This window comes from Sander lucioperca, chromosome 21 (assembly GCF_008315115.2).
Source record: "Sander lucioperca isolate FBNREF2018 chromosome 21, SLUC_FBN_1.2, whole genome shotgun sequence".
NCBI lineage: Eukaryota > Metazoa > Chordata > Actinopteri > Perciformes > Percidae > Sander > Sander lucioperca.
Window position 1 is genome coordinate 16,726,726 of NC_050193.1, and position 27,344 is coordinate 16,754,069.

Below are 27,344 nucleotides of genomic sequence, written 5' to 3' on the forward strand. Positions count from 1 at the left end.
GTGAAATATGAATCTATAAAGTAACTAGTAACTGTAAAATAATTTTAGTGTAGTAAAAAGCATATTTAATTCTGAACTGTAGTGGCGTAGAAGTACACCGAAATAGCATAGTGAAGTACAAATATCCCAAATTTATACTTTAATACATTAATGCACTTAGCTACGTTCCACCGCTGTCATATTATCTGTTCAAAGCTGCACAACACTATTTATTCATCACTCACTGAAAACATTTAACTCGTGTGCTTTGAGTGCTTCAAGTTTCCACTTTGCATTTGTGTAATTTTCATATTGAATCACGATTAGCTTCCAAAGTAGTTGTGATGTCACAAAGTCATGTTCGTATGTACACGTCTTAAACTGGGGTTAAAGGTGAGCCTCTTGAGAAAAATGCAAACCATTAGAACATCAGTGTAATCCATTTTAGTCACCAAGACTTATCTCAATGCATCACTGGGTCAGTTGAAGATTAAACTTACTTAACATTTGTATTCTATGTGAAAACAACAAGAAATGCATACACTGTTATGACAGAATTAGGGCAGTGGTGGCCCAGGTTAGAGATGCGAGCTTGTGACCGGGAGGTCGTCGGTTCAATTCCCAGACTAACAGGATAAAATCTGGGTGGGGAAAGTGAAAGAACAGCGCTTGTTCCTCCCTCATTACCACCACTGAGGTGCCTTTGAGCAAGGCACTTAACCCCAACCGCTCCAGTGGAGCTGCTCAGTGGCCAGCAGATCAGACTGTGGTTGTACTGGGCAGCTTCCAGGTATGAATGTGGAACTGTGTGAATGTGATCAGGGTGTTCCTGCTGCCTCTTAGTGAACCTTCCCTGAATAAATAAAGGTTAAAAAAAAAAAAAAGTTAGCTATGGATTTAAGAACTTCATCTTTAAAAAAAAAAAAAAAAAAAAAACTTTTCATTAAAAGGGCTGTGCCAAAGCAACCGAGAATAACTGTAATCAATTGTCTGATAACAGTGCAAGTATGACGTAGTCATTTCAACACCCAATATTGCAAATAATGTGACATACAACAAAAAAAAACACAGTTGTCACAAGGACCCCCAAAACCTTAAAAAATATCCACTTTGACTTCAGAGTCAATTGTTCATGTAGCAGTACATCAGTCTGATCTTGTTTGCTGGAAATGTCTGCACACAGTTTTATTTGGGGGGTTGGTGAGGCTAGACTGGATTACCAATCTGTCGAAACAGAAAACTGCCACAAGGCTCCAAACGCCCAGGGGTTGCAAAAGCCGCATGTTTGCTTTGACTCCATCGATTTGTGATAAATATGGCACATATAAACTGGTGCATATTTCTGAATTCCATGTAATTAAATTACCACAAAATTGTCACAGCAAACCTGGGGCCAACAGAAAAGTACTGGTTGGTCTCTGGGCAAAAGATAATTAAGATGCCATGTTGTGTATGTAATGCACAGAGATGGAGGAACAGCAGGCCAGCTAGCAGGTTAATCCAGCCGTGGTAAGAAGCCATGACACTCAAAGAAAACAAAAATAATATACAGACTGTGGCAGTAAATCAGAAACAAGCATTTTCAGTGGCTGTGGTGTTAGAATTCAACAATCTACAGACTTTGAACAATGCATCTGTGTGGAGTAGGCTAAATTCTCAATGAAGACTGTCACGACAACGTCTGTGAAATATTGTGGGTTACAGTGTCATTCTATTGTTAAAGGTTTCATTTTTCTAAACTCCTTACGGGACTTTGAGCACCACAAACCAAATGGCATCGTCCAGAGTTTATTCCGAGGCTACTGTAGGCCACCCACTCATTTTTTTGGACTGAGATAAAGGTGACATCAAATTGGACTCCAACTACTAGCCTAAATCCTTTAACATGATTCCATTTCCCTTGTTTTGTCAGCAAAAAGGAAATAAAAGGGATGTATTTACATATACAATGAGAGATCTCATCTTTTTAATAATATAAACACCATTTTCTTTAAAATAGAACATTTTTCTCTCTGCTGAAAAGACACAACAACAGCACACACAAACTCTTCAGTGTACACTTTTTAAGCCATTTGAGTGTATTGGTGTAATCATTACCATCATTGCAGGTTTGTCAGGAGCAGCTGTTTAAGACAGGTTGATCTTTATTCATCACTGCACTGGTGTGCATGGTGGTCTGTTGATATGACATAATGTGGTCATTCCTGACCTTCCTGCAGTTCAGTGAGCTGGGAAAGAAATATGTTTTTTTTTTGTGTAGGAGACAAATTAAGTGTGTGCACGTAGGCTTAAACACATTTTATTTGAGTGAGAGAACAAACAATTATATCCTGGTGTGCCATGATGGTGGCAACTCTGAAGAAAAAATACATGATGTGGAGCAAATTGATTTTAAGAATGAAAACGCTTCCATGGTTGTTGGATCTAACCACTGGGTCTTCAACTGAATATACAGTATACTTGATGCAGGAGGTTAACTGTTGTTCCTAGGTTTTTATTTATAGTTCAGCGTCAGATTTCACCCGCTGATAGCACCATCATAACACCAGATGAATGTATTATACATTATCAATATTCGTCTCCATGTGGTTTTGCTGTAGTCGCTGTAGCCCTGATGTGTAATTACCTTTTTGAAGAGAAATACAGCAGTTACAGCGCAGTATATGCTCCAAAGCCACACTGTAACCCCTATAACAGTGAAAACACACCGGGCGCGTAAGCGTCGCGTATAGCCCGCAAAGCATACGTGCCCAATCGCATGCCTGGCCATTCATACCGACGCGTATTTCTCTGTGCCAGCCACAAAGCAATCTCCTCTCTCTCTGATAGAAAGAGACACGATGAGTGGAGGAAATGGTGGTAATTGTAGTCTCTCTCTCTCTCTCTCTCTCTCTCTCTCTCTCTCTCTCTCTCTCTCTCTCTCTCTCTCTCTCTCTCTCTCTCTCTCTCTCTCTCTCTCTCTCTCTCTCTCTCTCTCTCTCTCTCTCTCCATGAACATAGGGCTTTTATTTTGAAATGTGTTTTATTTTTGTAAAGTATCCAGCTGCACTGTGGTCTTCCTGTATGTGATTACCTGCCTGGCTTGACACATTCATTCACTCACTTCTAGCGCAAGAATTAGAGGGGGCGCTGAAAACGATCCCTGCAGCGCACGGGCCGACACGGCCTCTCCGCGCCTGGTATGAACAGACAGACAGGATAACATGGGCGCCGAAATAAAAAAATATATACGCGACGCTTACACGCCCGGTGTGTTTTCACTATAAGGTTGCATTCACACCAGATCAGGCATTGCGGCGAAAACGCCAGTTTTCCCATTAATTGAATGTGGGTATTACGTTAATTCGTTAATTAATAAATAAGTTAATTACGTAACCAGCGTTCAGACAAAACACAATGGAGTTTAACGGTATGTTTCACGTGTAGTCACTCAATTTGGCCTTGTGCACCAGTTTAAAACCCTCGGTAATGATAGGCCTCGCATCCTGGTTAGTTATTGAAAGTCAATGTGTTTTTCTAATCCGTCGATATGGAAAAGGGAAACACTCGTAGGACCAGGCATACTAGCAGCATGGCTAAAAGCTAGCACCATGGGGAACACAATGGAGACACAAATTGGTCATTTAAGTGACGCTCCCACTCCGCCGCACTACCCTTTGCTAATCGCTGCAATGCCGGATTTGGTGTGAATGCACCCTAACACACAACTAAATTCACGCTTTACTGTTGATGAGCTCTTCATGATCATTCACAAACATGAAACCGGTTTCTTTAAACATTTAGGTAGACAACAGAAATCTTCCACACCAGATTTCTACATTTTGAGGCCTTGTTGCAAGTTTCTGTGTGCTCCCACCTTTTCATGTACCTGGGCCCTGAGCATGATGACGTCATCCCCGCGGAGACAGTTGAAAAAGAGCAGCACACTGCCTGCCATCGATGCCGTGGCTCACGTGGTCACTTGTCTGTCTCTCCCTGCCCTATCTCTGGGCACAGGCCTTCTCTACATCAGCGATGGTCTTGGGTGCGTCAGAGGACAGGATCAGAGGGCCTCCCTTGTCTTGGATCACCACATCATCCTCAATCCTGACGGCCAGGCCGCGAAAACGCTCTGGCACCTGGTCATTGTCCTCACAGATGTACATTCCTGTGACAATAGAAGGAGGAAAGTGGAACACAGAGCTGGGCGATATGGAGAAAATCAAATATCACGATATTTATGACCAAACACATTGATGTCGGCAATATTGTAGGGTTGATTATTGGTGCTTTCACAAAATATTAACACAATGAGAGTCTTGATAAATAACGCAAATTGTATGCCATTTTGGCGTGTTATCAAGCCGCATAATCGATTTTTAGCGTGTTTATCAACGCCGTTTGGCCTCCATTGACTTACATTACCTTGCGATTGCGTGTCAATTTACACCAAGTTCTCCTAAGAACAGAACGGTAGCGAGTAGTATGAAAGCCTGAAAATCCGCATAGGGAGGGTGGTTAGGGTGGTGGATGGGTCAAACAATGCAGGACTTTCACGCTGGAGACCGGGGGATCGTGTCCCACGTGTCACGTTTCCTAAACCCAACCGTTGCTTTCTTCTTTTACTAAACCCAACCCCATTCTTCTTTTCCTAAACCCAACCGTGCTGTTGTTGTCCCACGTCCCGTTATTGTTTTCCTAAACCCAACCATCTCGTTCTTCTTTTCCTACACCCAACCCGTCCGCTGTATACGGCGTAGACATACACGCGGATAGCTCAAAATGCGTAGACACAGCACGCCACTTGGCTTTCGAAAGTGGCGTGTACGTTTACGCGAAGTCGTGATGTCACGTTGGGTAAGTTCAGAAAATTACTTCACTTTACTGTAAGGCAGCCTTTAAAACCAGGAAAAGACAACGCTTGTGTCATGTCACGATGATACAATATCCAAAATTTAAGACGATATCCAGCCTCATAATCGATGTTGATATAATATTAATATATTGCCCAGCCCTAGTGGAACATTTATGAAAGCAGGAATAAGGTGAAATGTAAAAGAGAATGTAGAATAGATCATGTGTAATGAGGGGCTGTTCCCATCCACCACAGTAACTGGGAGGGATGTTGTGATTGGTTGTGCTGCAGTTTGGACTTTTTAAATCTGCTTTCACCTCGATTCTTGATCAACACAGCAGCACATCGTGAGGAAACATTAAAAGAGTGAAAGAGGCTAGTTTGTCTATACCTGGTTCAATAGTGATGGCCATTCCTGGCTGTAGAGGTTGTGAGCGGGACAGCTCAGGAGTGTCGTGGACGTCCATGCCCAGGTAATGGCCAACGTGGTGGGGGCAGTACCGTCGTGCAGCCTGGGATGAGTATACTAACTTAACATCAACAAAACTAAAGCTTTAAGCAGGTGTATAGAAGTTTCCAGTCCCAGAGCAGAAACAGCTTGTTACTAAACATTGATAACATGAAATGTAGGGGGCCACTGTGGTTTATTGAGATGAATAAGCATCATCAGAAAACTTCCTACATGCACTAACAGAGCACAACTGAATCCAGGAGCATCTAAACAAGAACATTATTAAAAGGGGAACACCAGCTAAAATAAAAATTCCAATAGGTTATTTCCGTGGCCTAGGAAAGTTTAATCTATATCTGTAAACTTGAGCTACTCTCTCAAAGTCAGAAACCAGAAAGTCTAATGGCGCTTTTCCATTACATGGTACCTGCTCGACTCGCCTCAACTCTACTTGCCTTTTTTGGTTTTCCATTACGAAAAAAAGTCCCTGGTACCTGCTAACAGGTACTTTTTTTAGTACCTCCTCAGTCGAGGTTCCAAGCGAGCTGAGGCGAGCCGAAAAGGTGACGTGAAAGCGACAGATGGGGGTGTCCTTTTTTTGCTGCCTCCAGCTTCTTTAGAAACTAAATGTGTCTTCTGGCAACAACACACACCTTCAACGTTCTGTGTGTGTGTCGCGTTAGGTCACGGCAGTTTACTGCGGCGCCGCTTGTTTACAGTTCTGCGGAGGCTCCAGGCAGAGCTTTCGCCGTATCCTACGTACACACACACACATGCTGGCTCGACGCTCACACCAGCTGACAAATGTATACATCAGACTACATACATAGGCTACGGTGAAAGCTCTGCGTGGAGCCTCCACAGAACTGTAAAACAAGCTCAAGTGGCCTGATGTTTATACTTGTGCGCTGGTGTATGCGTCGAGCCGGCAAGACGACCAGCCACGCTGAGGCGGTACTAAAATATGCAATGGAAAACGGACGCACGTGTGCCAAGTCGAGGCGAGGCGAGTAGAGTCGAGGCAAGTCGAGCAGGTACCATGTAATGGAAAAACGCCATAAGGTATGAACTAAGGTATAATGTTTTGCCATGTGCACCATCTTAGTTTACTGTGTTAGCATGCTGACATTTGCTAATTAACACTAAACACCAAGTACAGTTGAGGCTGATGGGAATCTCGTTGGTTTCAGTAAGGTTTTCAGTAAAAAAACAAATTATTAGACAAATGGAAATTTTGGTCTCTCACAGGGGAACCCCATTATCAATAAGTCAGCCAATCCAGAAGTCAACAAGTCAGAAAGAGAGGCCTCGGGATTTCCAGGCCTACTTTTTATTTTTTTTTTCCAAGATAATTTTTTGGGTATTTTAGGCCTTTGACAGGACAGCTGAAGACATGAAAGGGGAGAGAGGGAGGGGGGGAATGACATGCAGCAAAGGGCCGAGGTTGGAGTCGAACCCCGGCCCGCTGCGTTGAGGAGTAAACCTCTACATATGGGCGCCCACTCTACCAACTGAGCTTTCCGGGCGCACTTCCAGGCCTTTTTAGTGATTTTTTCTTTTTCTTTTCTTTTTAGAGAAACCAGTTGAGTAAATTTACATTCAGCTTTGGTTTGGCTGGCTTGTTTTATTTCCCTAAAAAGAACCACCGCAGGAAATAAATGCCTCTATTATACAAAGTTTCAAGCATATTGTGTTTCATGGAGGTTGTAATTAGGTCATTTCATAATTTACATTGGCTTTATACATAGCTGATGGCTATTTCCCCGACCCCAAACCACTGTTGAGGACATAAATGAACCAAAAACGTTTCAATTCAATGCCAAGCTGCCATGGTAACAGTGCTAATCTGATAGTAACATGTCCACCTCTGGTGTGGTTGATTGATATTCAACAGCAGGGCCAGATTTACATTAGCAATATAAAACTATATTTGTGTCCATGTGCGCGTGTATCCAGAAATGCAAGTTAATAGAGTGAAATATGATCTTGGGCTTCTGTATTTATCAGAGACCCTTTAGTCATCTTAACTAAAGGAGCAGCTGAATATTCGGATCCGGGTAACATAACTTTCTTGTATGGTAAATGATTTGCAACTTATCTTGAGAAATTGTGTGACTTGCGACAACTACTTTGCTTCAATTTATTTCATCATTACTTAAGGTTTCCACTGAATGAAGCCGTAGCTCGGCGCTCTTCTAAATCTCCTCGTCTTAATCCACAGGACCACTCGGTAAAAGTTTAACTATTTACTTTTCACACAAGAAAGAAATAGTATTGTGCAACATCCACTTCCAAAAATTATAAAGGGAGAGAAAAACGAGAGAGAGGTGAAAACAATGTGTGGCTCCAATCTTAGCTTAACGGACTCAAAAGCATAGACACTAAAATAATGGACACAGCTACGCAATATATTTCGACGGAGACCAGTGAAATCACTTTTCCGGTGATGGCTGAGCGTTACTGCGCAGCCTCAAACTGAGCTTGATGACGTAGATGTGACGTGAGCAACCTGTCTGAAAGTTGGAAGTCTTCTGGTAGCTGTGCCAAGAGAAATCTCAATCTAGCAGAGACGGCGAGCGTAGGTATATGTAAGGAGATAACATAGACATGGGCTAATTATTGATCACTAAAATGCTAGTTAAAGGTCCTATGACATGCAGCTTTTTGGATGCTTTTATATAGACCTTAGTGGTCCCCTAATACTGTATCTGAAGTCTCTTTTATAAAGACCTTAGTGGTCCCCTAATACTGTATCTGAAGTCTCTTTTATAAAGACCTTAGTGGTCCCCTAATACTGTATCTGAAGTCTCTTTTATATAGGCCTTAGTGGTCCCCTAATACTGTATCTGAAGTCTCTTTTATATAGACCTTAGTGGTCCCCTAATACTGTATCTGAAGTCTCTTTTATAAAGACCTTAGTGGTCCCCTAATACTGTATCTGAAGTCTCTTTTATATAGACCTTAGTGGTCCCCTAATACTGTATCTGAAGTCTCTTTTATATAGACCTTAGTGGTCTCCTAATACTGTATCTGAAGTCTCTTTTATATAGACCTTAGTGGTCCCCTAATACTGTATCTGAAGTCTCTTTTCAGAAATTCAGCCTTGGTGCAGAATTACAGCCACTAGAGCCAGTCCCACAATGAGCTTTCATTAGGATGTGCCATTTCTGTGTCTGTAGCTTTAAATGCTATTGAGGAGGAGAGAGGGGGGGGCAAGGTGGAGGGTGGGGGGGTGGTCTTGACCAACTGCCATGCTTCGCTCGTTTGAAAGCCATGATGTCTCTCTCTTTCTCATGGGCGGACCAAATTCTCTGGGTGGGCAAAGCAGAGAAAGGGAAGGTAACCTTCCTCCTTATGACATCATAAGGAGGAAGATTCCAGATCGGTCCATCTGAGCTTTCATTTTCTCAAAGTCAGAGCAGGATACCCAGGGCTCGGTTTACACCTATCACCATTTCTACCCACTGGGGGACCATAGGCAGGCTGGGGGATCTCATATTAATGTTAAAAAAGTGAAATTTTCATGCCATGGGACCTTTAACATTAGTAATTAAACTTAAACAGCTAATGTAAGTCGTAATACGGTAATTCCTCTACTATGCGACAGTAAGTCGCGTGGTTATGACACAATCGTTAGCCTATTTTTATAAAAACGTCTGCTACGGAGCCATAACATGAGATACTAGGTAATGGAGCCTTTTATACATTGTCGTGTTTCTTTAGAAATAAACAATGGACAAATAGAGTCTTTAAACTCTTCAGATGTAAAGTTATTCTCTGTCAAAGTGACGCCAAAATGAATGGCAGTCAATGGGATGCTAACGGGAGGTGATGGCTTGTTAGCCTACAATCTCTCCATACGAGGTACGCTTTCCAGATGCTCGCTTACCCCCTTGCTCAAAAGTGCCACATGTAAAATTTTCCTCCCCTCTAGTCAATGTCAAAGGTAATTAAAAGGTGTACGGCCACGTTTTCCCAAATATCACAAATGCAATATATCTAAATTAAATTGCATGTGTGTTTAAATAATCCACACACATATAGTCAGTGCAAAGAATATGCAATTAACTTATTGTACCACTGTAAATATGAACTGTAATTACTTATCACTAATACTGTACGTATTCCTAATATTCCTATTCCTAATATTCCTATAATGGTTCCTTTTAAATCAATCAACCATATAAATGACTGTATTTTTTCACATATCAACTTAAATTGTTGTACACCCATTTGCAACACATAAATAACTGCATTTAGGCTCCTACATTTACCTTTAATACATCGGCGTCGCTGGTGCTGGCCTTGACGATGCCTAGCCGCCTGAGCTGTCGTCCCAACAGAGCCAGCATGGTGCTGTAGATGTGATCCAGGCTGACGCCCGCTGAGCACAGAGACAAACAGGAGCGCTGGACCTCCAGGACGGCCTCATACAGCTCCGCCTGGGCAGGACTGAACCTGGTAGGGAGGAGGTGGGGGCAGCAGACAGTAAAGGTATGTTTGTTGTCTGTCATTGGAATCACTCTCAAAAATCGTCGTCACACTATTTAAAAGTAGGGCTGCAACCACTGATTATTTTCATTGATGATTATTTTCTTAATTAATCGATTAGTTGTTTGGTCTATAAAATGTCTGAAAATGGTGAAAAATGTCCCAACGCCCAAGGTGACGTCCTCAAAGGTCTCGTTTTGTCCACAACTCAAAAGATATTCAGTTTACTGTCACAGAGGAGTGAAGAAAGGAGACAATATTTTCATTAAAAAATGACTCAAACCAATGAATCGATAATCACAATAGTTGGCGATTAATTAAATAGTTGACTAATCAATAAATTTTTGCAGCACTAATTAAAAAGGCCCTAAAATCTAGAGACATGGAAGATTTCAAAACAAATTGTGTATAAAGCTAAAAAGGCATAATACTACCTGAAAATATCCAATGAGAGAAAAAAATGTAGGAAAAGATCAGAGTATTGTGGGTGTTCAAGAAACAAAAGGTGAAGACGAATGTGCAGAACAGATGGATTTCAGTTAAACATCTGCATTTAGAAAACAAGCATGGTAAAGAATATGTAGAGCATGTTTGAGTCTCAGCATAAACATGCAAAGATATTCTTCATCAACATTATTTTTATTTGTCAAACTTACTTTCCATTCACTGGCCACGTTCGAGTGATATCACTGACGTAACCAAAGTATTCACAACCACCATCAAGCAGCACCATTTCACCATCCTGAGGGAGGAGGGGGGGGGGGGGTATAATGAGTCAGTTAAGCTATTAAGTCATTACTGTATTTACATAAACACTTTTCGGGATGCTTGTTGTTGATCTTGGATGCATCTTCTGTGACAGGACGGATGCAGTAGCACATTCAACACCGTTCTTTACCTTTATAATCTGGTTGTTGTTTATGTAGTGCAGAGTATTGGCTCGATTCCCACCAGCAACAACAGGGGGATAGGCCAGGAAGTTGGCACCATGGATCCGATTCTCAAAATCAAACTGGAAGATTAACATTAGGTTTTTAGTTGTTTGTTTTTTACAAAGCCTTGTGAGCTTCATGTTTGCCGTCATCTACACTGTCCGATTTCTGTGAAAACAGCTTTTTAATTTGCAGCAACTACAGAACGGAGCTATAAAAACCACACCATCGTTACTGCACTCTGGCTTGGTAATCTCTGAGCTCTAGAAGCTGTTGTCACACATACTGATAATATCTGCCAAATAGACAGCCAAAACAATAGAGCTTAAAGCCAGCCAGGTGAGATCACTGGTAAGCTAGCCTTCTGAAGCTAGATCTAAATGATTGATTTGTTCCGAGTTACCTGTAAACTAAATATTTAATTTTGATAAACTGACATCATGGTAACAGTTACCTTAGCAAAGAGCACAGCTTCATCCACGTCTCCTTGAGACAGAGCCATCGTCCTCCTAAAAGCCTGAAAGACAAAGATTCGACATAGAGTGACTACTAGAGATGTTCCGATACCGACACCAGTATCGGTATCGGCTCCGATACTGCCTAAAACGCTGGTATCGGTATCGGGAAGTACTGGAGTTTATGCACCGATACCACGTAAGAAAGCCCTAAAGAAAATCTATGTTAAAGTAGTTTATTTATGTTCTTTTTCCGTTATAACTGACTGTCAAACTGGATAATAAAAGAAAGTTCTGTGGCGTTCATTGTTTGCGTTTGTTCATGTTTCACAAAGAGTTTAACCTGAGCCAGGCCGACAACAAAGATAGAAATCATATCACATCCATACAGGGATAGTAGTATACAGCTGTTAAAACATAATAAAATATATGACACACTGGTATTGGATTGGTACTCGGTATCGGCCGATACGCAAGTTCAGTTATCGGAATCAGTATCGGGAAACAAAAAATGGTATCGGACCATCTCTAGTGACTACACTATACATCTATCTATCTTAAAAAAGGTGTAAAGAGACACTGTTACAGAACAATACAAGGACATTAAAATATTGCCCTATTTGCAGGCATGTATCTGTAATTATAAACTATTACAAAATTGACATTAAGTAATTTAAAAACCAACCTGTGCTGTGATATGACCTGCTTCTTGCATGAGCGCTACCTCTGCTGAGCTCTTGATGGCCCTAAGAGAGTGTATGAGGGGCCTGAGGGAGCGCGGCATCGACCCCGCCTCCAGCACGGGACCCACATGAGTCTGGTGGAGCCGAGGGTGGGCGGGCTGAGAACTGTCGTACCACAGCACAGTGCCTGAAAGAGGTTCGGAGTAGGGAGAAAATAGGAACAGTGAAGTTAAAAAGTTTGCGGTCCTGTTTTTTGTTTTTTTTTTAAAGAAAAGTTCAACCTCTAAATTAAAAGTTATTTGCCATTAAACACACAATGCGTTAGCCGTTAAGAGTCACTGTTTTTAAAGGGGACCTATCATGCTCATTTTCAGGTTCATACTTGTATTTTTCTCATACTGCCCATGGTTGCTGCACCTGTATTCCCCCTCTGTTTGAGATGCTCCGTTTTAGCCCCCCTCCCGAAAAAGCCTAGTCTGCTCCGATTGGTCAGCCCTTCCAGGACTTCCGCACCTGTGCTCTCGGCGTGTCTGTGGCTGCATCTCATAACCTTTATTTGATAGCTCCTCCTCGACTCCTCGATCCTCGGCTGAACTGGAAGTTGTTCTGTCCCTCCTCAGTGAAGGCTGCCTCAAAGCTCATATTTCTTAGCATCGAGGAGGATACACGAGAGCAGCCTTCCCGGAAGCTGTGCTGTACAGCTGACAAACTCATGTGACGCTTCAGATGAAAGGACGTCTCATCCCTCTAAAACACATTTTTTTGCTTGTTGCCTCTCTCCTCCCATTAATTCCTCGCGTCTCTCCCGTGCCTCCTTGGTGGGAGGGACTAAGACGCGAGGAAAGGCGGTAAGTGGAGGAGTCGAGGAGGCAATTTAAGGGTTATGAGATGCACTGCTTGTATAGCAACACATTAACCATGCGTCCTTACACACCAACCTTTAAGGCTCTTGAGCACAACCCCTAGTTCTTCTGTGCTATGAACTCTCTCTATGCTGGTCAAAGCAGCCGCCCCATCCTTCCCTGAACGGGGCCCGTCCCACAGCTCTCTCCCCGGGTCTCTGCGGGGGACAAACAAGATGGCCTGGTCTGGTCGTCCTTTCCCATAAAGAACCAGAGCACTGTCAGGCTCTAGGATGCCACTGAGGTAGAGAAAATCCTGGGGAACATTTGGCTCCAGGTTAATTGACGAAAGCCTTGCTAAAATAACAATCAGTATTCCTATTGAGAAAAGAATTAGCATAAGACTGCTAAGTAAGAGACATTCACATTCCCTTCCCTTGTGTGTAGATAAAGTGTTTTTAAGCTGTTACTATTACCTCTTACGTTCAAAACCCCACAAAAGGCAAAAGAAGACTAAGCTGAATATAAAGAAATACAACTTAGGACCAAACAAGCACCTGGTTCTGGTGGAAGGGATAGGGGATGTCATTGGTCATGTAGCGGGTCGGATGGGACAACACGATGACCACATGGGTGCTAGAGGAGGCAGAGGGTCCCAGCCTGTCTGACTGGGCCTCGATAAGTGAGGCCAGCCGGTGTCTGCGGAGCTCGTATTCTGTCTGGCTCAAGCCTGGAGTCACCTCACCTGAGGAGCAGAGATCACATATGCTGTGTTTCAGTGTTAAACAGCAGCTCATCATCACCTACACTGTGCCCTACTATTTGTCTCCTTGATGTATTCTTATTTTATATTATTTATTTATGTCACATGCGGTGTCTGTGATCTACAATAGCTCCTGTGTGAGAGCAGGAATCCTAACATCCTAAATAAATAAATAAATAAATAAATATGCATTGAGCCTGTTGCAGGTTTTCCCTGAAAAATCTAAATGTACTCATTGTCTGTCATGTGTTTTTATAAATAATACTCACCATGTTTGATGAGGTGTGGATGAGTGTAAGGGCTGGGCTGGCCCAGGTACCGAGGTGGAACTGTCTTTGGTTTCAACCCTCCTGGTTTCACAGAAATGTTTCTGCACGGGCACCAGACGCATCCTAAAGACAGCAACACAACACAGACAGGCAAAGACTCCTGAACTGGGAACCCACAATGCTGCATGCAGACACTTTAACTATTCATTCTGTTTCGACAGTCACAGGATGTTTTACAGATTAGAGCTTCACAGCTGGATGATTAAGGCTTAATCACAGTTATATTAGTATCAGTGCATTATATATGTCAGCTGATAAGTGACAAGAAATTGCAGAACAAAAATGCCAAAGATGACGAGTTTATTTCTCAACAAAAACCAGTCACCAGCAGTATGTTTCAACAATTTCCAGACCACAATATTTAAATTGTTCTTATAAATCAATGACACGTGGTCAGGTAGGCTCAGTGGGTAGAGCAGGCGCACGTATACTTGGAGGTTTATGCCTCAACGCAGAGGTCCATGGTTTGAGTCCGACCTGTGACGATTTCCTGCATGTCTTCCCCCTCTCTCTCCCCTTTCTCACCTAGCTGTCCTGTCAATTAAAGGCGGAAAAGCCCCAAAAAAATAATCTTTAAAAAAACGAAATAAATAAATCAATGACACAACAATAGACCCAAACCTATATTATCCTCATTAGGATAATGCAATGGATCAGGGAGGTTATATGCGTCTTCAAATTGATCACTTAAAAATAGAATATGGTTTTCCTTCATTGACTAGGTGCCAACAACATGTACCTTTTTCTTTACTTTTACTAATATTATAATTTGATCATTTTTATTTATTTATTTATGACATAAAGTGCCTACTGCAATATGATGTGCTTGTTCTGTTATTAAAATGCATGAATAGGCTGCATGTTATTCATACAGTATTATGCTAAACATGGGAAGTCTGCAATTGATTGCTTCGACTGCCAAACTAGTGTCTGAAAATGTGGTTATGAAACAAATGATCATTTCATCCGGGCTTTATAGGGGTGCTGATTGTCTGATTTTACATAGAATGGCTTGTTTTTATACAATAAATCATGATATATAGCCTATTTTAGTATACATATCTGCCTATTTATAATAATAATAATAATAATAATAATAAATTATACTTTATTAATCCCACAAGGGGAAATTACAATGGTTTCACTCTGTTGTTATTACACACAGGGCTGAATTACACACATGCTCAGTACCTCTACATGCACTAATGGAGAGATGTCAGAGTGAGGGAGCTGCCCATGGAAAGGCGCCCCGAGCAGTTGGGGGTTTGGTGCCTTGCTCAAGAGCACCTTGGCAGTGCCCAGGAGGTGAACTGGCACCTCTCCAGCTACTGGTCCATATGGGGACTTGAACCAACAACCCTCCGGTTCCCCACCCAACTCCCTACTGACTGAGCTACTGCCAGCCCCAAATATGTATTATAATGCTGTTAGTAACATTTGGAAGTAAGGGTACTCATGGGGACAAAAATCATAAGTGCCGGTATTTAGTTCTGGGGAGTTTGGGCCCATTTCAGACCCTGCTCAGATCCTTTACTGGAGTATGGAAGTCCAGTCTGTAGTTCGAGCAACAGCCCTAGCACAACTGAAAAACTGCTGGCCTGTGAGTAGGGAGATCTGGGCACTGGTAAGATGGAGGGAAGTTTTCCATAGTTCAATTACACATACTAACGTTACCAACATTATTAGGATACAAATTTGGTTGAATATCGGCAAAGTATCCCTTTAATATTTCTCTCTGAAATGTAACGTTAGTGGAGTAACGTTAGTAGTGTAAAGTACAAGTACCTTACAATTAAACAGACAACACCAAACTATTCTCACCTCGACTCCAACTTCGCGGCGGCAGCAGCTTGGCAGCAGACCTGACCAAGGTGCTGGTTGAGGGCAACATTGTTGCTGCTACTGGAGGACACCGATCAGTCAAAGCATGTCGCCCCGCTGTAGACATGTATAACAGTCAGTGAAGTACAAATTAGTCAACTAACGCTGGATATTTACGGAGACACATAGCGGTGTGTTGTTGCGACTTACCTCCAAAATCTTCTCATATAACTGTTGTATATATCTTCGGTTGACATTTACCTCGTTAGCTTGATGTCATGTTTGCTAACCGTATTCGTTCGTGGGGGATGCTGGGAGTTTGCTGCCCTGAAATTCGCTTCCCAGGCAGAGGCGCTTAATCCCGCCTCTTCTGCTACGATTGGCAGAGCCAAAGAAGTTTAGTTTATAATTAATTTACAAACAGTAAAGCGATCATTACAATTATATCTTAAACTGCTTTACTCCAAGCATATATATATATATATATTTTTTTTTTTTTTTATTGTTATGTTTTCAAATATGCTATACTGGACTTCCCAGGGCTGCCAATCATTTATAGATCATTGAGAACCTCTTGATCATTCATGTTTTTGTTACATGGATTCCAGACTAACAGTCATATGAAGTATAAAAAACATTTTGGGGAGACACGATCCCCTCAGGCTCTTAGAATATGTTAACCATCACATTTGATAATCTTTTATCAGTAATTGTTGATCACCTATTTTAGTTATGCTGCGTTCCAGTCTACTTTAACTCGTGTTTTAACCACCTTCTACCCGTGAAAGTACCCTGGAACGGCAGTCAACCCTGTAACTTACTCCCCGTGAACTCATACCAGATGGTTGTACTCCAATAACCCAGTTACAGTTTTTGACGTCACGCACACATAAACAACAATGGCTACCCCTGTTGACGCTATACAGACGCCGGTGATTTACAGTGAGAAATACAAATAAATATACATAAATAGGCAACGTAAAGTAATTCCGCACATTGTAATCAAAAACAATACACATACGATTGTGTACTACTACAGGTTGTGTTTATTAAATGATGCCCAAAATATGTCGCTGACTAGAAATCGCTAATATCAGCTAGCGCTAGCTAACGTCAACGTCAGGTAGTCGCTATAGCTAGGAGGGTTTGTGGTGACTTTGCCTGGAACGCTACCAAGTTGTGAGTCATGACTTGAAGTCGTAACTTACGAGCTAAAAATTGTGTCTGGAACGCAGCATTAACCTCACAGCAAGCTCCACCAATGAAATGGCTATGTGAGGCTACAGGTTATGCAAGCACTGGCATCATTATAAGCTTGTTCCAATAATTCCCCGTTTTTGCTGGTAACCCACCGATCCACTCAAACCCCTTCAAGGACCCCTGGGGGTCCCCAGACCCGGACTTTGGGAACCACTGAGCTAGGGCATCTGTGCTGCATTCATGTGGTGACGTAAAATATAGAAAAATTCACACTGAAGAAACTGTGAGATGTGGCATGTCTTGGCTTCTTACACACATTTTCCTTTTATTGACAAAAAATGACAACATACACAACTCTCGTAAGGGAAAGAAAAATGTACATCAGTAGATACAACACAAATGACAATATACAAGAAAGAAAAGAACCACCCAAGCAAAAAAAACAACAACAAAAACAAAACTAAAAGGGGGAATTACTTTAAAAATCACCAGTAAAAACCAGAAAGGCTAGAGAAGAACAAAAGTCAACATTTAGGAGAAGCATACAAGGGAAGGTGAACCAAAACAATAATCTCCTAGATATGTCACTACCCATTTTTCTGGCAATACAATCCTACACACATGCATTACAAATCACAATGTGCTTACTAGAAATTGTACTAACATAATATTTAAAAAAAATCATAACAATGTTGTCACGATGTTTTTAAATAATGTCTGACTTTTAATCGTTTGGAATCAACCACTATAATAATGTATAATGGTATACTCCAGCAGCTTTGATGGTTGCGGATTTGTACGCATCGACCTGACAGGCCAAATTCAGGGTTACAAACTCCCAGGTCCTCTATCAGTCTGTCCGACTACTCGCCTGAATGAAAACACAGGAGCGACGCCACTGCAAGTGAGGCAGAGTTGAGGTGATAAAAATCAACTGCAACCATCCTCTGCGGGTTTCTTCTCAGGTTTCAACGGTGTACATCTTTGTTCAGGTGCGTTTGCATTCAAATACTGACATTCATGGCTGCAGCTACCAACCGTTTTTCATTAATCACGGCCCGTATTACAGCTAACATTAACCTTAGCTAACGACGTTATCATGCGTCAGTTATCGCGTCACATTTCCAGAAACTTCTGGATTGCGAACTTAACGCCAAATAGCCAATAATGCTAATTGTGCATGGTTTCATTGTTAGCCCCTCAACTTCACGTATTGTTGAAGTGTGGAGTGAACAAAGGTGACATAGTATTTTATCGTATCGTTAGCATACTTTGCTAGCTTAACAACCCTGGCAATAACGTTAGCACCTGAGCACGTAAACAAAGCCAGACAAAGAGTTTAAATTGTTAATTGTTTTTCTATCTGGTTTCCCCCACATGCAGCGCGCTGTGTGCTGTACGTGACAGAGAAGCATGGACCCACGGAAAGTGGCAGAGTTAAAGGCCTTCGTGCAGATGTGCGAGTCCAATCCCCAAATTTTGCACCTTCCAGAGATGAGCTTCTTCCGGACCTGGTTGCTTGGGTCAGTAATGTTATAAATGGGAGCATAACTGTTGCTCCAACCGGTGAACCCTCCGTGCAAGTATACCGGTTGTTATGTAACAGATTAATGGAGGATTCATTATGTCAGTAAACTGCTTAGCTAGATAACGTAAAGTCTCAGACAGGCTTACCACGTGCCCTGTCCCGCCCACCTTGCGGACCACAAAACGTGCAAAACCAGTCATTCAACTAACTTATCTTTGATGATTTACACCAGTGGTTCCCAAACTTTTAACGCGAATTTACCCTAAACTGACAAATTAGACCAAGGACCCCCATTTGATAATATTTTGTCCCAGTGTATGTACTAAGTGTATGAAACCCATGACCAAAATAGTCATACATTCGGTCATTGTGTTACTTATGGATGGAATTATAGTCAAATTAATTATTCCCCTTTTTGCTGGGGACCCCCTTGGAACCCCCTCAAGGACCCCTGGGGGTCCCCGGACCCCACTTTGAAAACCACTGATTTACACTTACAAGTAACTGTTTTTTCTATCTCCCTAATGTTATTTTATAGTCAAAAACGCATAGAAACCATTCACACTTTTGTTTTTTTTTTGTATTTGGACTCATAAAGTAAATTTTTTTTATTTTATAAAAAGCTGCTGCGGTTCAGTGAAATACAGACTTCAATAGAGCTGAAACAATAAGTCAGTTTTAATTAAATAATAGATTGACAGAACATTAGTTGGCAACACGTTTGATCAGCCATAAATGGTTGTAGTCATTTTCCTAACCATAAATGGCCAAACTTCTCTATTTCTTGCTTCTACAATGTGATTATTATCTTGTGAACATCTTTAGGGACTGTTGATTTGACAAAACAATTTGAAAACATCACCACGTGTTCTGGGAACCATTTGTCAACATTTTATCGATCTAACAATTAATTGGAAATTATCTGGAGATTATTTGATAAAGATAATATATACAATTGATAGTGGCAATAACCCTAACCCTGTCACTTGTATTGTTAGCTGAATTGTAATCCATATTTTTATATTGCAGAATGGATGCAACAATCCCTCCCCCAGCCAAGACAAAGGAGTCATGCCAGGTAACACATGAATATTGTTATCATTAGGATTGGGCGTCAAAAACCGGTTCCAACTTGGAATCGTTTCAAAAATTACTATTCCAATGAAATCGTTTCGAATCCAATCGGTTCATTATTTACACGCAAGTTTTGGTTATGTGAGTGGTCGCCGTACTTTCAGGCCCTTGTTGTGTTGCAGCCATGGAGCGCAGTAAGCGGCGCTCTAGTGTGGCTTTATTTTATGTTGAAAAAGCCCGGTAAAACTGTAAACCACCATTGAATCAAAACATTATTAAAAATGGTTTCAACTCCTGGGCGCCTTTGCTGCATGTCGTTACCCTCTCTGTCCTGTCCTGTCTAATAAAGGCCTAAAATTCCACGAAAAAAAGAATCCCAGTTGATAAGAACCGTAATCGAAAGGAACAATAGAAATTGCAATCAGAATTGTTCAAATCAAAACGATGCCCAACCCTAGTTATCATGCTATACTTTTTATGATTTGATATTTGTACGCTTGTCACACGTGTTGTAACAGAGCGCTCTCTGACTTGCAGGGTGGCTGTCCTTGTGGCCCTCCTCCTACATCAGCTCCAGCTCCTGAGCCGGAGCCTCCTGTACTGTCTACGAGTGAGGAGAGTGATATAGGTACACAACGTTTCCTAAATCGCAGCTCTGGCCTTAGGGGACATGGGCCTTATCCTGTGGAGAGAGTAGATACAGCGCATAACCCCCTGCAAAACAATGAATTGTCATTACACTAATGGTTCTAAAATCTACCTGTATCATTACCTATGTAAAGAGTACAGTAGATCAGGTTTTTAAAGTAAAGTGTTGGATCTTTTTCAGAAATAGACAAAGAGGGAGTGATCGAACCAGACACTGATGAGCCACAGGACATGGGAGAGTTTGAAAACACTGAGGTAAAATGTTGAGCTTTTCTATATTTTATCAATTATCATGCATACAAAATTCAATCCCTATTCTCTCAGGATATTAAATGTCCCATATTGTATAGGCATCCAGTGTCTTTTTTTTAAATTATAAAGCAAAAAAATGAACTTGAAAATGAGTAAAATATGGAAGATTCCATCCTGGAAAATAACTAAGCTTTTACCCTTTTACCACTTTAGACAGACTTAGTTTGAACATCTGTGTCCATACATTTCCCCAGGTCACAGAGGAGATGATGGACCAGGCCAATGAGAAGAAGATGGCAGCCATCGATGCTCTCGGAGAAGGTAGGTTGATGTTCTGTTCACAAGGTGAATGCGGACTGATTAGGTAAATGGAAAGACGCTCCACCTTGAATTAGATTGATGTTCTCTAATACCAGTTTCAATTTGTTTTTCTCTTATAGGTGATCTGCAAAAAGCTCTGGATCTTTTTACTGAAGCCATCAAGCTGAACCCCTGCGTAGCCATCATGTACGCCAAGAGGGCAAGGTGAGAGTCCTCGGTGTCTTTTATTCAGGTTATCCATGGCAGAGCATTAAAGTGTCATTCAGCCAAGCCGCTGTTGGATTCCTCAGAATAATAAATTATATTCAAGAGCTTTTAAATGGTGTCTTCTTGCCTTTTGACTCCTGTTACAGTGTCTGTTATGAGTGACTGAGCGTAGTCTGTTGTCCTCTTTGTGTTAGTGTCTTTATCCAGATGCAGAAACCCAACGCAGCCATAAGAGACTGTGACAGAGCCATCAGCATCAACCCAGACTCTGCACAACCGTACAAGTGGAGGGGAAAAGCTCACAAGTACATTTCTATCTAACACCTTTACACACACACATGACATAACCAAACCCTCAGTGTACACACTTGAAGTAAGACACACCTCGTGTTGTTTGACAACCGGCATTTAATATTTAATCAGCTGAGCTAACAAACAGATATAAATGTGTTGCAGTCTGCTAAAAAACGTGGCATATCTTTAACAGAGGGTTAAGCTCCCAATTCACTGTGCTATCCCAGAAGAGAGATTTGACAGTTGAGGTCTTACACCGGGAACACACCACAGGCATAAGCGTGGCGTATAGCAGTGTAGCGCAGCTATTTTTATTTCGGCACCCATGTTATCCAATCTGTGCGGCCACACGGGGCGCGTAGTGTCCGCGTATGCCCGCGCATGCCCGCGCACTGCGAGGATAGTTTTGGTGTCTCTATTTTTTTACGCAATACGCGAGCGTATGTGTCAAGCCAGGCAGCCAATCGCATACAGGAAGACCACAGTGCAGCTGGATTCTTTACAAAAATAAAGCACATTACAAAATAATGCACCTAGGTTCATGGTGATTTCAGCTATCTTGACATCTCACAGTGAGACGCAATCTGGCACACGGAGAGAGCGACGGACTGACAGAGAGAGTGACACACACACTACAATTGCCAGTTTTACCCCACTCATCCTGTCTCTTTCTATCGGAGAGAGAGAGACGGAGAGAGAGCCGAGAGGAGAAGGATCGCTTTGTGACCGGCGTGTAGAAATACGCGTCTGGTGTGAAAGGCCAGGCGCACGATCAGGCTCGTGTCTACGCTACGCGACTCTTATTGCCTGCTGTGTGTTACGGTGTTAGTCTGCACCGTGAGACACCTTCACAGCTGGTTTTTTTTTAAGAGTTTTGGTGACCAAAGCGGCCTGCATTAAAATCCTGACTGTGTCAGAGCTGTAGGAGCAGATTCTCACGTGACTGCCACCACAACACATATCACAAACCAGCCAATCAGAGTACGGCATTAAATGACATAGAATTCCCGTTGTAAGCACTATTGTCGAATAATGTTCAACCGTGTCTTTTGTTGACGCATTCTGACACAGATTGCAACCAAGATTTTATCAACGCGATCTCACAGTGTGACATTTAATGAACCTGCAAGATCGCTTTTAGTTCAGTGGGTATAACATGAAAAGTGTGTTGCAGGCTGCTGGGCCACTGGGAGGAGGCAGCCAAGGACCTGGCCACAGCTTGTAAACTGGACTATGACGAGGATGCCAGTGTAATGCTGAAGGAGGTCCAGCCTAAGGTATAATACAAGAGAAAAGGGGGAATAAAAAAAAAAGGTTCAGCCTTTTTAAATTAGTTTGTACTAACTGAAAAGCAGATATGTTACTTTAATGTGTTCAAGCTCTGAATAGAAGGGTTGATCAGTGTTCACATGATCCTGTTACAGATGAACAGTTTGATCAGAGTAGGGCTCCAGAAGCCCATAATGGCAGACAGAGACAGAGCTGATGCTCCCAGCTGTGAGTTTGTGGTTTGTCATTCTTGTCATGTTTCCTGTTTTTTGTTTTTTCAGGCTAACAAAATCATCGAGCACAGACGCAAGTACGAGCGTAAGAGAGAAGAGAGGGATGTCAAGGAGAAACAAGAGCGGATAAAGAAAGCCAGAGAGGAGCATGCACGGGCTCAGAGGGTGAGATGCTGTGGGGATTACCAAATTCCGACTTAAAAAGTATAATCAATGTCTCTTAAGTTGAACTATTCTTCCTACACAGTCAACTGTAACATCATACTAATATAATAAAGTTAGTTGATAAAAGCTGTGCACTTCAAGTTGCAGCTGAACACGCTGGTGTCCATGATTTTCCCACCTTTGTAGCTCAAAGACACAACGGACGTCCGCTAAGCCCCACCCCCCTCAGCTACTGTTACTGCTCCTGACGAGCTCATACAAAACTTGTAACCCGAAAAAATAATGTAGTATGAAATGCTCCTTGGACTTTGAAGTAACGCTGGGTTCTACTGTAAGCTAGATAGCTGGACATGCTAACGAAAAATCCATGTCTAAAAGGCGATTTATGCTTCTGCATTAAATCTACGCCGTGGCTACGTACTGTATGTAGGTGCGCGGAGACACGGACTCTACGCCGTAGCCGTTCTCCTTCTCCATAAACAACATGAGATCAAGGAGAGGGTTAACTTTTCCTGCTCCAGATTTCCCACCGTGGTCAGAAAGCACAGGGGAGACACTTTGTTTCTCTCACTATGACTCTAGAGTCTGTACTCGCGCCGAAGCTAATCGTCGTCTCTACCACACACTCCACACACACTCCACACACACAGACTCTGCTATTCTCCTAAACAAGTATAAACTTCAGGCCGCTTGCGTAGGCTACGGCGAACGCTCTGCATTGAGCCTCCGCAGAACCATAAATCACACTTTACACGTTTACTGTTGTCATTGGTCGTGAAAAGTCTTTTAAAAAAAGACTTAATATACAGAGTATCATGCACACTTCTTCAACATGCCTAGTTCTGGTTGCTAAACTAGGATTGGACAATTGTTTAGGGAAGGGGTTAAGCGAAAGGCTCTCTGACTCGCCGTTCGCCACTTCCCACCTCAGACTACAAACGTGCAGCTCAAGGCTGTCTCCATCAGAAACGACATCATCTACATTCTTACATCCATTATTTTGAACACAAAGCAAATATGATTTTACGATTTTCACAATGATAGTTATTAGTTAGCCTAATGACAACCGAATGCGTCCAACACTATTAAACTCGTACCATTCTTTTGTCTTTCAACAGGAGGAGGAAGCACGACAGTTCGGAGGAGGATTCTTCCCAGGTAGGAGAGTAGAAACAAGCCCGTTCATTGCACGATGGGATGAGATGAACACTTCAAATTATAGGCGAAGCGAATAGAAAGATAATACCGTGTGGGAAATAATTCATACTCTTATAAACACTTAGATTATTTTATTGCGTATTGTATGCTGTAAGATCCAAGACAGAAGACCGTGTCCTTGAATTACAGATGGATATTCATTTTGAGTTTATGTTTGTACCCTTTCCTCAGTTTCACTGTATTTACAGCTCCACCCAGCAACATTCCAAAGTATTTCTCTGTTCCGTTGGGATTCCTCAATGATTTGTCAGACTGACGTGCTGCTACAGTTAATAAGTCTGGTTGTTTTTCTGCAGGTCCTGCTGGATTCCCAGGCGGAGCCCCTGCTGGCATGCCTGGTCTCGGTGAACTCCTGAAGGATCCTGAGCTGCTTAATGCCATGAAGGTGACTTAACTGCTCAAAATCCCACCACTTCCACTGCTATGTCCCATGACTCTAGTAAAATACGCTTAATCGCTTTCTTGCAAAGAGATAAGAAGATTGATACCACTCTCAAGTCTGTATGGTATATGTATTACCTTAGCGTAAAGACTGGAAACAAGGGGGAAGGGCTAACCTGGCTCTGTTCAAACGTAACAAAAACCACCTACTGGCAACCTCCTAAAGCTCACTTGTACTGTAACAGAAGTCAGATACAGCCTTAAACGCAGAGAAGACTGTAAAACTCATCTCATTTAGACCTGCGTTATTTTCACATAACAGGTTGTTGCGGAGGGTTTTTTTGACAGTTCAGAATGACAACGAATACAAAATCATCACTTACAGGGGTAGGAGGTCCACACACCACCACGTGTATTTGAGCCTTTGGCAGTGCCACATAGAGGTGAACTTATGTTATCCTGTTGTTCACTCGGAGATTAAAAATCTACGGGGGGGGCTCCTGGGTAGCTCACCTGGTAGAGCAGGTGCCCATATATAGAAGTTTACTCCTCCTTTGCTGCATGTCGTTCCCCCTCTCTCTCCCCTTTCATGTCTTCAGCTGTCCTAGACAAATAAAGGCCTAAAATGCCCAAAAAATTATCTTTTTAAAAAAAAAAAAAAGGGGGGGGGGGGAGATCCTGTCTACACAGAACAGCCAATGTACTCTCACTGCCACAGCGTCATTAGAGAGGCAAACTTTCTTCCTAACTGCCACTCAACCCAACTAACTGGGACGTTGTTAATGTCCTCAAAGTCAGAGAACACCTGGGCCTGCACCCAATAACATGGAGCTGTGGAGAGATACAGAGCTGTAGACAACTGCTAAAGCTGTGGTAGGCATTTTAATTTTGGCATCATTGGGCAACAACTTCATAATAATATTTCAGCATAGTGTAATTCAAGGGGTCTGAGAGAAAACTAGACTTGTGCACCTCCTCTTGGCTCTGTTTTCAGGCTTTAGATAATCTAGCCATGATGGGAGATTTGGGCCAATCACAGGTCATTTAGGAGAGAACGAGTGTTCCTGTTGGCTGTTCTGCGCACCGAGAGGGGAGAGCTACAGCTTTAACCTTCACCCACACTCCCCAACATTAGAACTTGGAAAGATGTACTTTTCATTTCATCTCGTCTTTAAAGTCGACGTGAATAAAGGTGACCCCGTTTGTATTCCATGTTAAACTCCAGGACCCTGAGGTGATGACTGCCTTCCAGGATGTGGCACAGAACCCGGCCAACATCTCCAAGTACCAGAACAACCCCAAAATCATGGCGCTCGTCACCAAGCTGAGTTCCAAATTTGGAGCTTCACCACAGCCGTAGACGGGACCGAGGATGAGAGGATACGTGGTGAAACAATCTGGAGAGCCACACCGCTTTTCAACAATTATTCCACTGTGTGCAGATCAGACAGGGGAGCAGGTGACGGGTTAATTGGTGTCATGTAGAGAAGGTGGGGCAACTTTTTAAATGTTCTTAATCAGCCTGTTAGCACTTAGCAACGTCTCAACAAATCAAACCGATGGTTAGGCGTCAGGTCTGATAACCTCCACTGGCTCGTCTCAGCTGGGACTTTACTAAACCACAGGTTGACATTTCTTAACCTGTATCTGAAAACGCTAAACTGGAAGCTCCAGCATACAATAATTCTTTTTTACAGCCATTGAATACGTGGTAACGGTTTAGGTTTTTTCTTTCTCCAAACATAGCCGAGCTCTCACAAAGTGTCGCCACTTTTTGTAATCGGGTCTATTATTATAAATGCAAAAAAAATGGCTGATCTTGATGTTTGACCCTGTTGGAAAAGTATGATTAATGATGATTCACAATAATAAAACCTCTGTTGCTTCAAAACAGGTTTGACATTATTTTGTAGTTCAGTTGTACATACCAGATTTTACAGAATGACAACATGCACAAACGGTACATCTTTTACTGCTGTTTCTCATCTGTTCCAGAAAGCTTCAGTGAGTTCATATTTTTAGCAAATTCGTATCGTTTGAGTTCCTCTCACGTATCCTCACTTGAAGAAACAGTTCCTCATACTGATGAATCTGGTTTAACTAAACCAGATAGTCAACTGTTACAATTTGGCAGTTTTGAGGGCAGTGTAAATTATGGAGGGAATTTTCTGTATTTTGACAGATTCATTGTTCAACTTTTTTTTTTATTTATTTTTTTTATTTAATCCGTAATAGGGCTACAACAAACTATTTTCATTATCAATTAATCTGCAAATGTTTTCCCCTCAATAGTTTGGTCAATAAAATGGCAAAATCAACGTGTGTGTGTGTACGTGTGTGTACGTGTACTTCACAATTAGTTTCCTGGGTACCCAATGAACTTGGGGTTTGGATATTGAGCAATTTGGACATCGTTGGATATTAACAAAAACTAAATGGACAAACAAAGGTTGAGCAAAAAAATTGAGCCGAAACAACGTCATTATAAACGCTGACTGTGGTGATATTAACATGCAATAATCGTTGAAGAAAAAGAACACAAATGTTTTACACGCGCACACCGCGGTCTGGTTCTGCTGGTTGATTAACCTGATGGGTGATGATTAGCTTCAATAACAGCCGGGTGGGTAGCACAACGCCATGAGGCAACTGTCTGGTTAGGTACTCCACATTTTCACTGTGATATTTTGTGATTAAATTCAAAATCTGCCCCGTTCTCGGTCAGGTAAATGTAGTAGTACAATGTCTTCCTCTGATGTAGACGTAGCCTACCTTGTAAGTCAGTAGTAGGCTACAGAGGAGTTGCATATTAAGTGGTTCGGGGTCGTTCTATAAGTAATTTTGGGGTACAGTTTGGTTTTGGAGAATTCTCCAAGCAGCAATACCACAAGCAATCGGCCCGTTCCAAACAGGCACATTTCCTTTTTCTTTTTTTAAAGATTATTTTTGTGGGCTTTTCCGCCTTTAAGTGACA

At 42.0% G+C, this 27,344-nt stretch overlaps 2 protein-coding genes and 1 long non-coding RNA gene across 7 annotated transcripts; 1 reads left to right on the top strand and 2 right to left on the bottom strand.

The window, feature by feature from the left end:
* Positions 1-1,137: 1,137 nt before the first annotated feature.
* Positions 1,138-26,735, bottom strand: LOC116065294. Its single transcript, XR_004896222.1, has 2 exons — positions 26,690-26,735; positions 1,138-2,849 (listed from the first exon to the last, which is right to left on the bottom strand). It is a non-coding gene; the product is annotated as an uncharacterized LOC116065294 (long non-coding RNA).
* On the bottom strand, positions 3,420-26,329 carry xpnpep3 (X-prolyl aminopeptidase 3, mitochondrial). 3 transcript variants are annotated; one of them, XM_031320686.2, is made up of 13 exons: positions 26,320-26,329; positions 15,791-15,802; positions 15,581-15,697; positions 13,700-13,822; positions 13,225-13,412; positions 12,764-12,983; positions 11,828-12,012; positions 11,142-11,204; positions 10,654-10,767; positions 10,412-10,497; positions 9,539-9,722; positions 5,205-5,325; positions 3,420-4,126 (listed from the first exon to the last, which is right to left on the bottom strand). In XM_031320686.2, exons 3-13 carry the CDS (start codon positions 15,648-15,650, stop codon positions 3,960-3,962), a joined length of 1,521 nt encoding a protein of 506 aa, XP_031176546.1. In that variant the 5' UTR covers positions 15,651-15,697; positions 15,791-15,802; positions 26,320-26,329; the 3' UTR covers positions 3,420-3,959. The 3 variants fall into 3 exon arrangements, with proteins under 3 accessions (XP_031176546.1, XP_035852712.1, XP_035852711.1); XM_035996819.1 differs by lacking the exon at positions 26,320-26,329 and having other exon boundaries at positions 15,787-16,030; XM_035996818.1 differs by lacking the exon at positions 26,320-26,329 and having other exon boundaries at positions 15,581-16,030.
* Positions 17,562-26,261, top strand: st13 (ST13 Hsp70 interacting protein). 3 transcript variants are annotated; one of them, XM_035996828.1, is made up of 14 exons: positions 17,562-17,772; positions 18,164-18,303; positions 19,338-19,386; positions 19,920-20,010; positions 20,212-20,285; positions 20,537-20,603; positions 20,723-20,807; positions 21,005-21,115; positions 22,279-22,381; positions 22,655-22,771; positions 23,890-23,929; positions 24,286-24,374; positions 25,596-25,773; positions 25,811-26,261. In XM_035996828.1, the coding sequence occupies exons 2-13, from the start codon at positions 18,194-18,196 to the stop codon at positions 25,728-25,730; spliced, it is 1,071 nt and encodes a 356-aa protein (XP_035852721.1). In that variant the 5' UTR covers positions 17,562-17,772; positions 18,164-18,193; the 3' UTR covers positions 25,731-25,773; positions 25,811-26,261. The 3 variants fall into 3 exon arrangements, with proteins under 3 accessions (XP_035852721.1, XP_031176577.1, XP_031176578.1); XM_031320717.2 differs by having other exon boundaries at positions 25,596-26,261; XM_031320718.2 differs by lacking the exon at positions 17,562-17,772 and adding an exon at positions 17,861-18,018 and having other exon boundaries at positions 25,596-26,261.
* Positions 26,736-27,344: the final 609 nt, after the last annotated feature.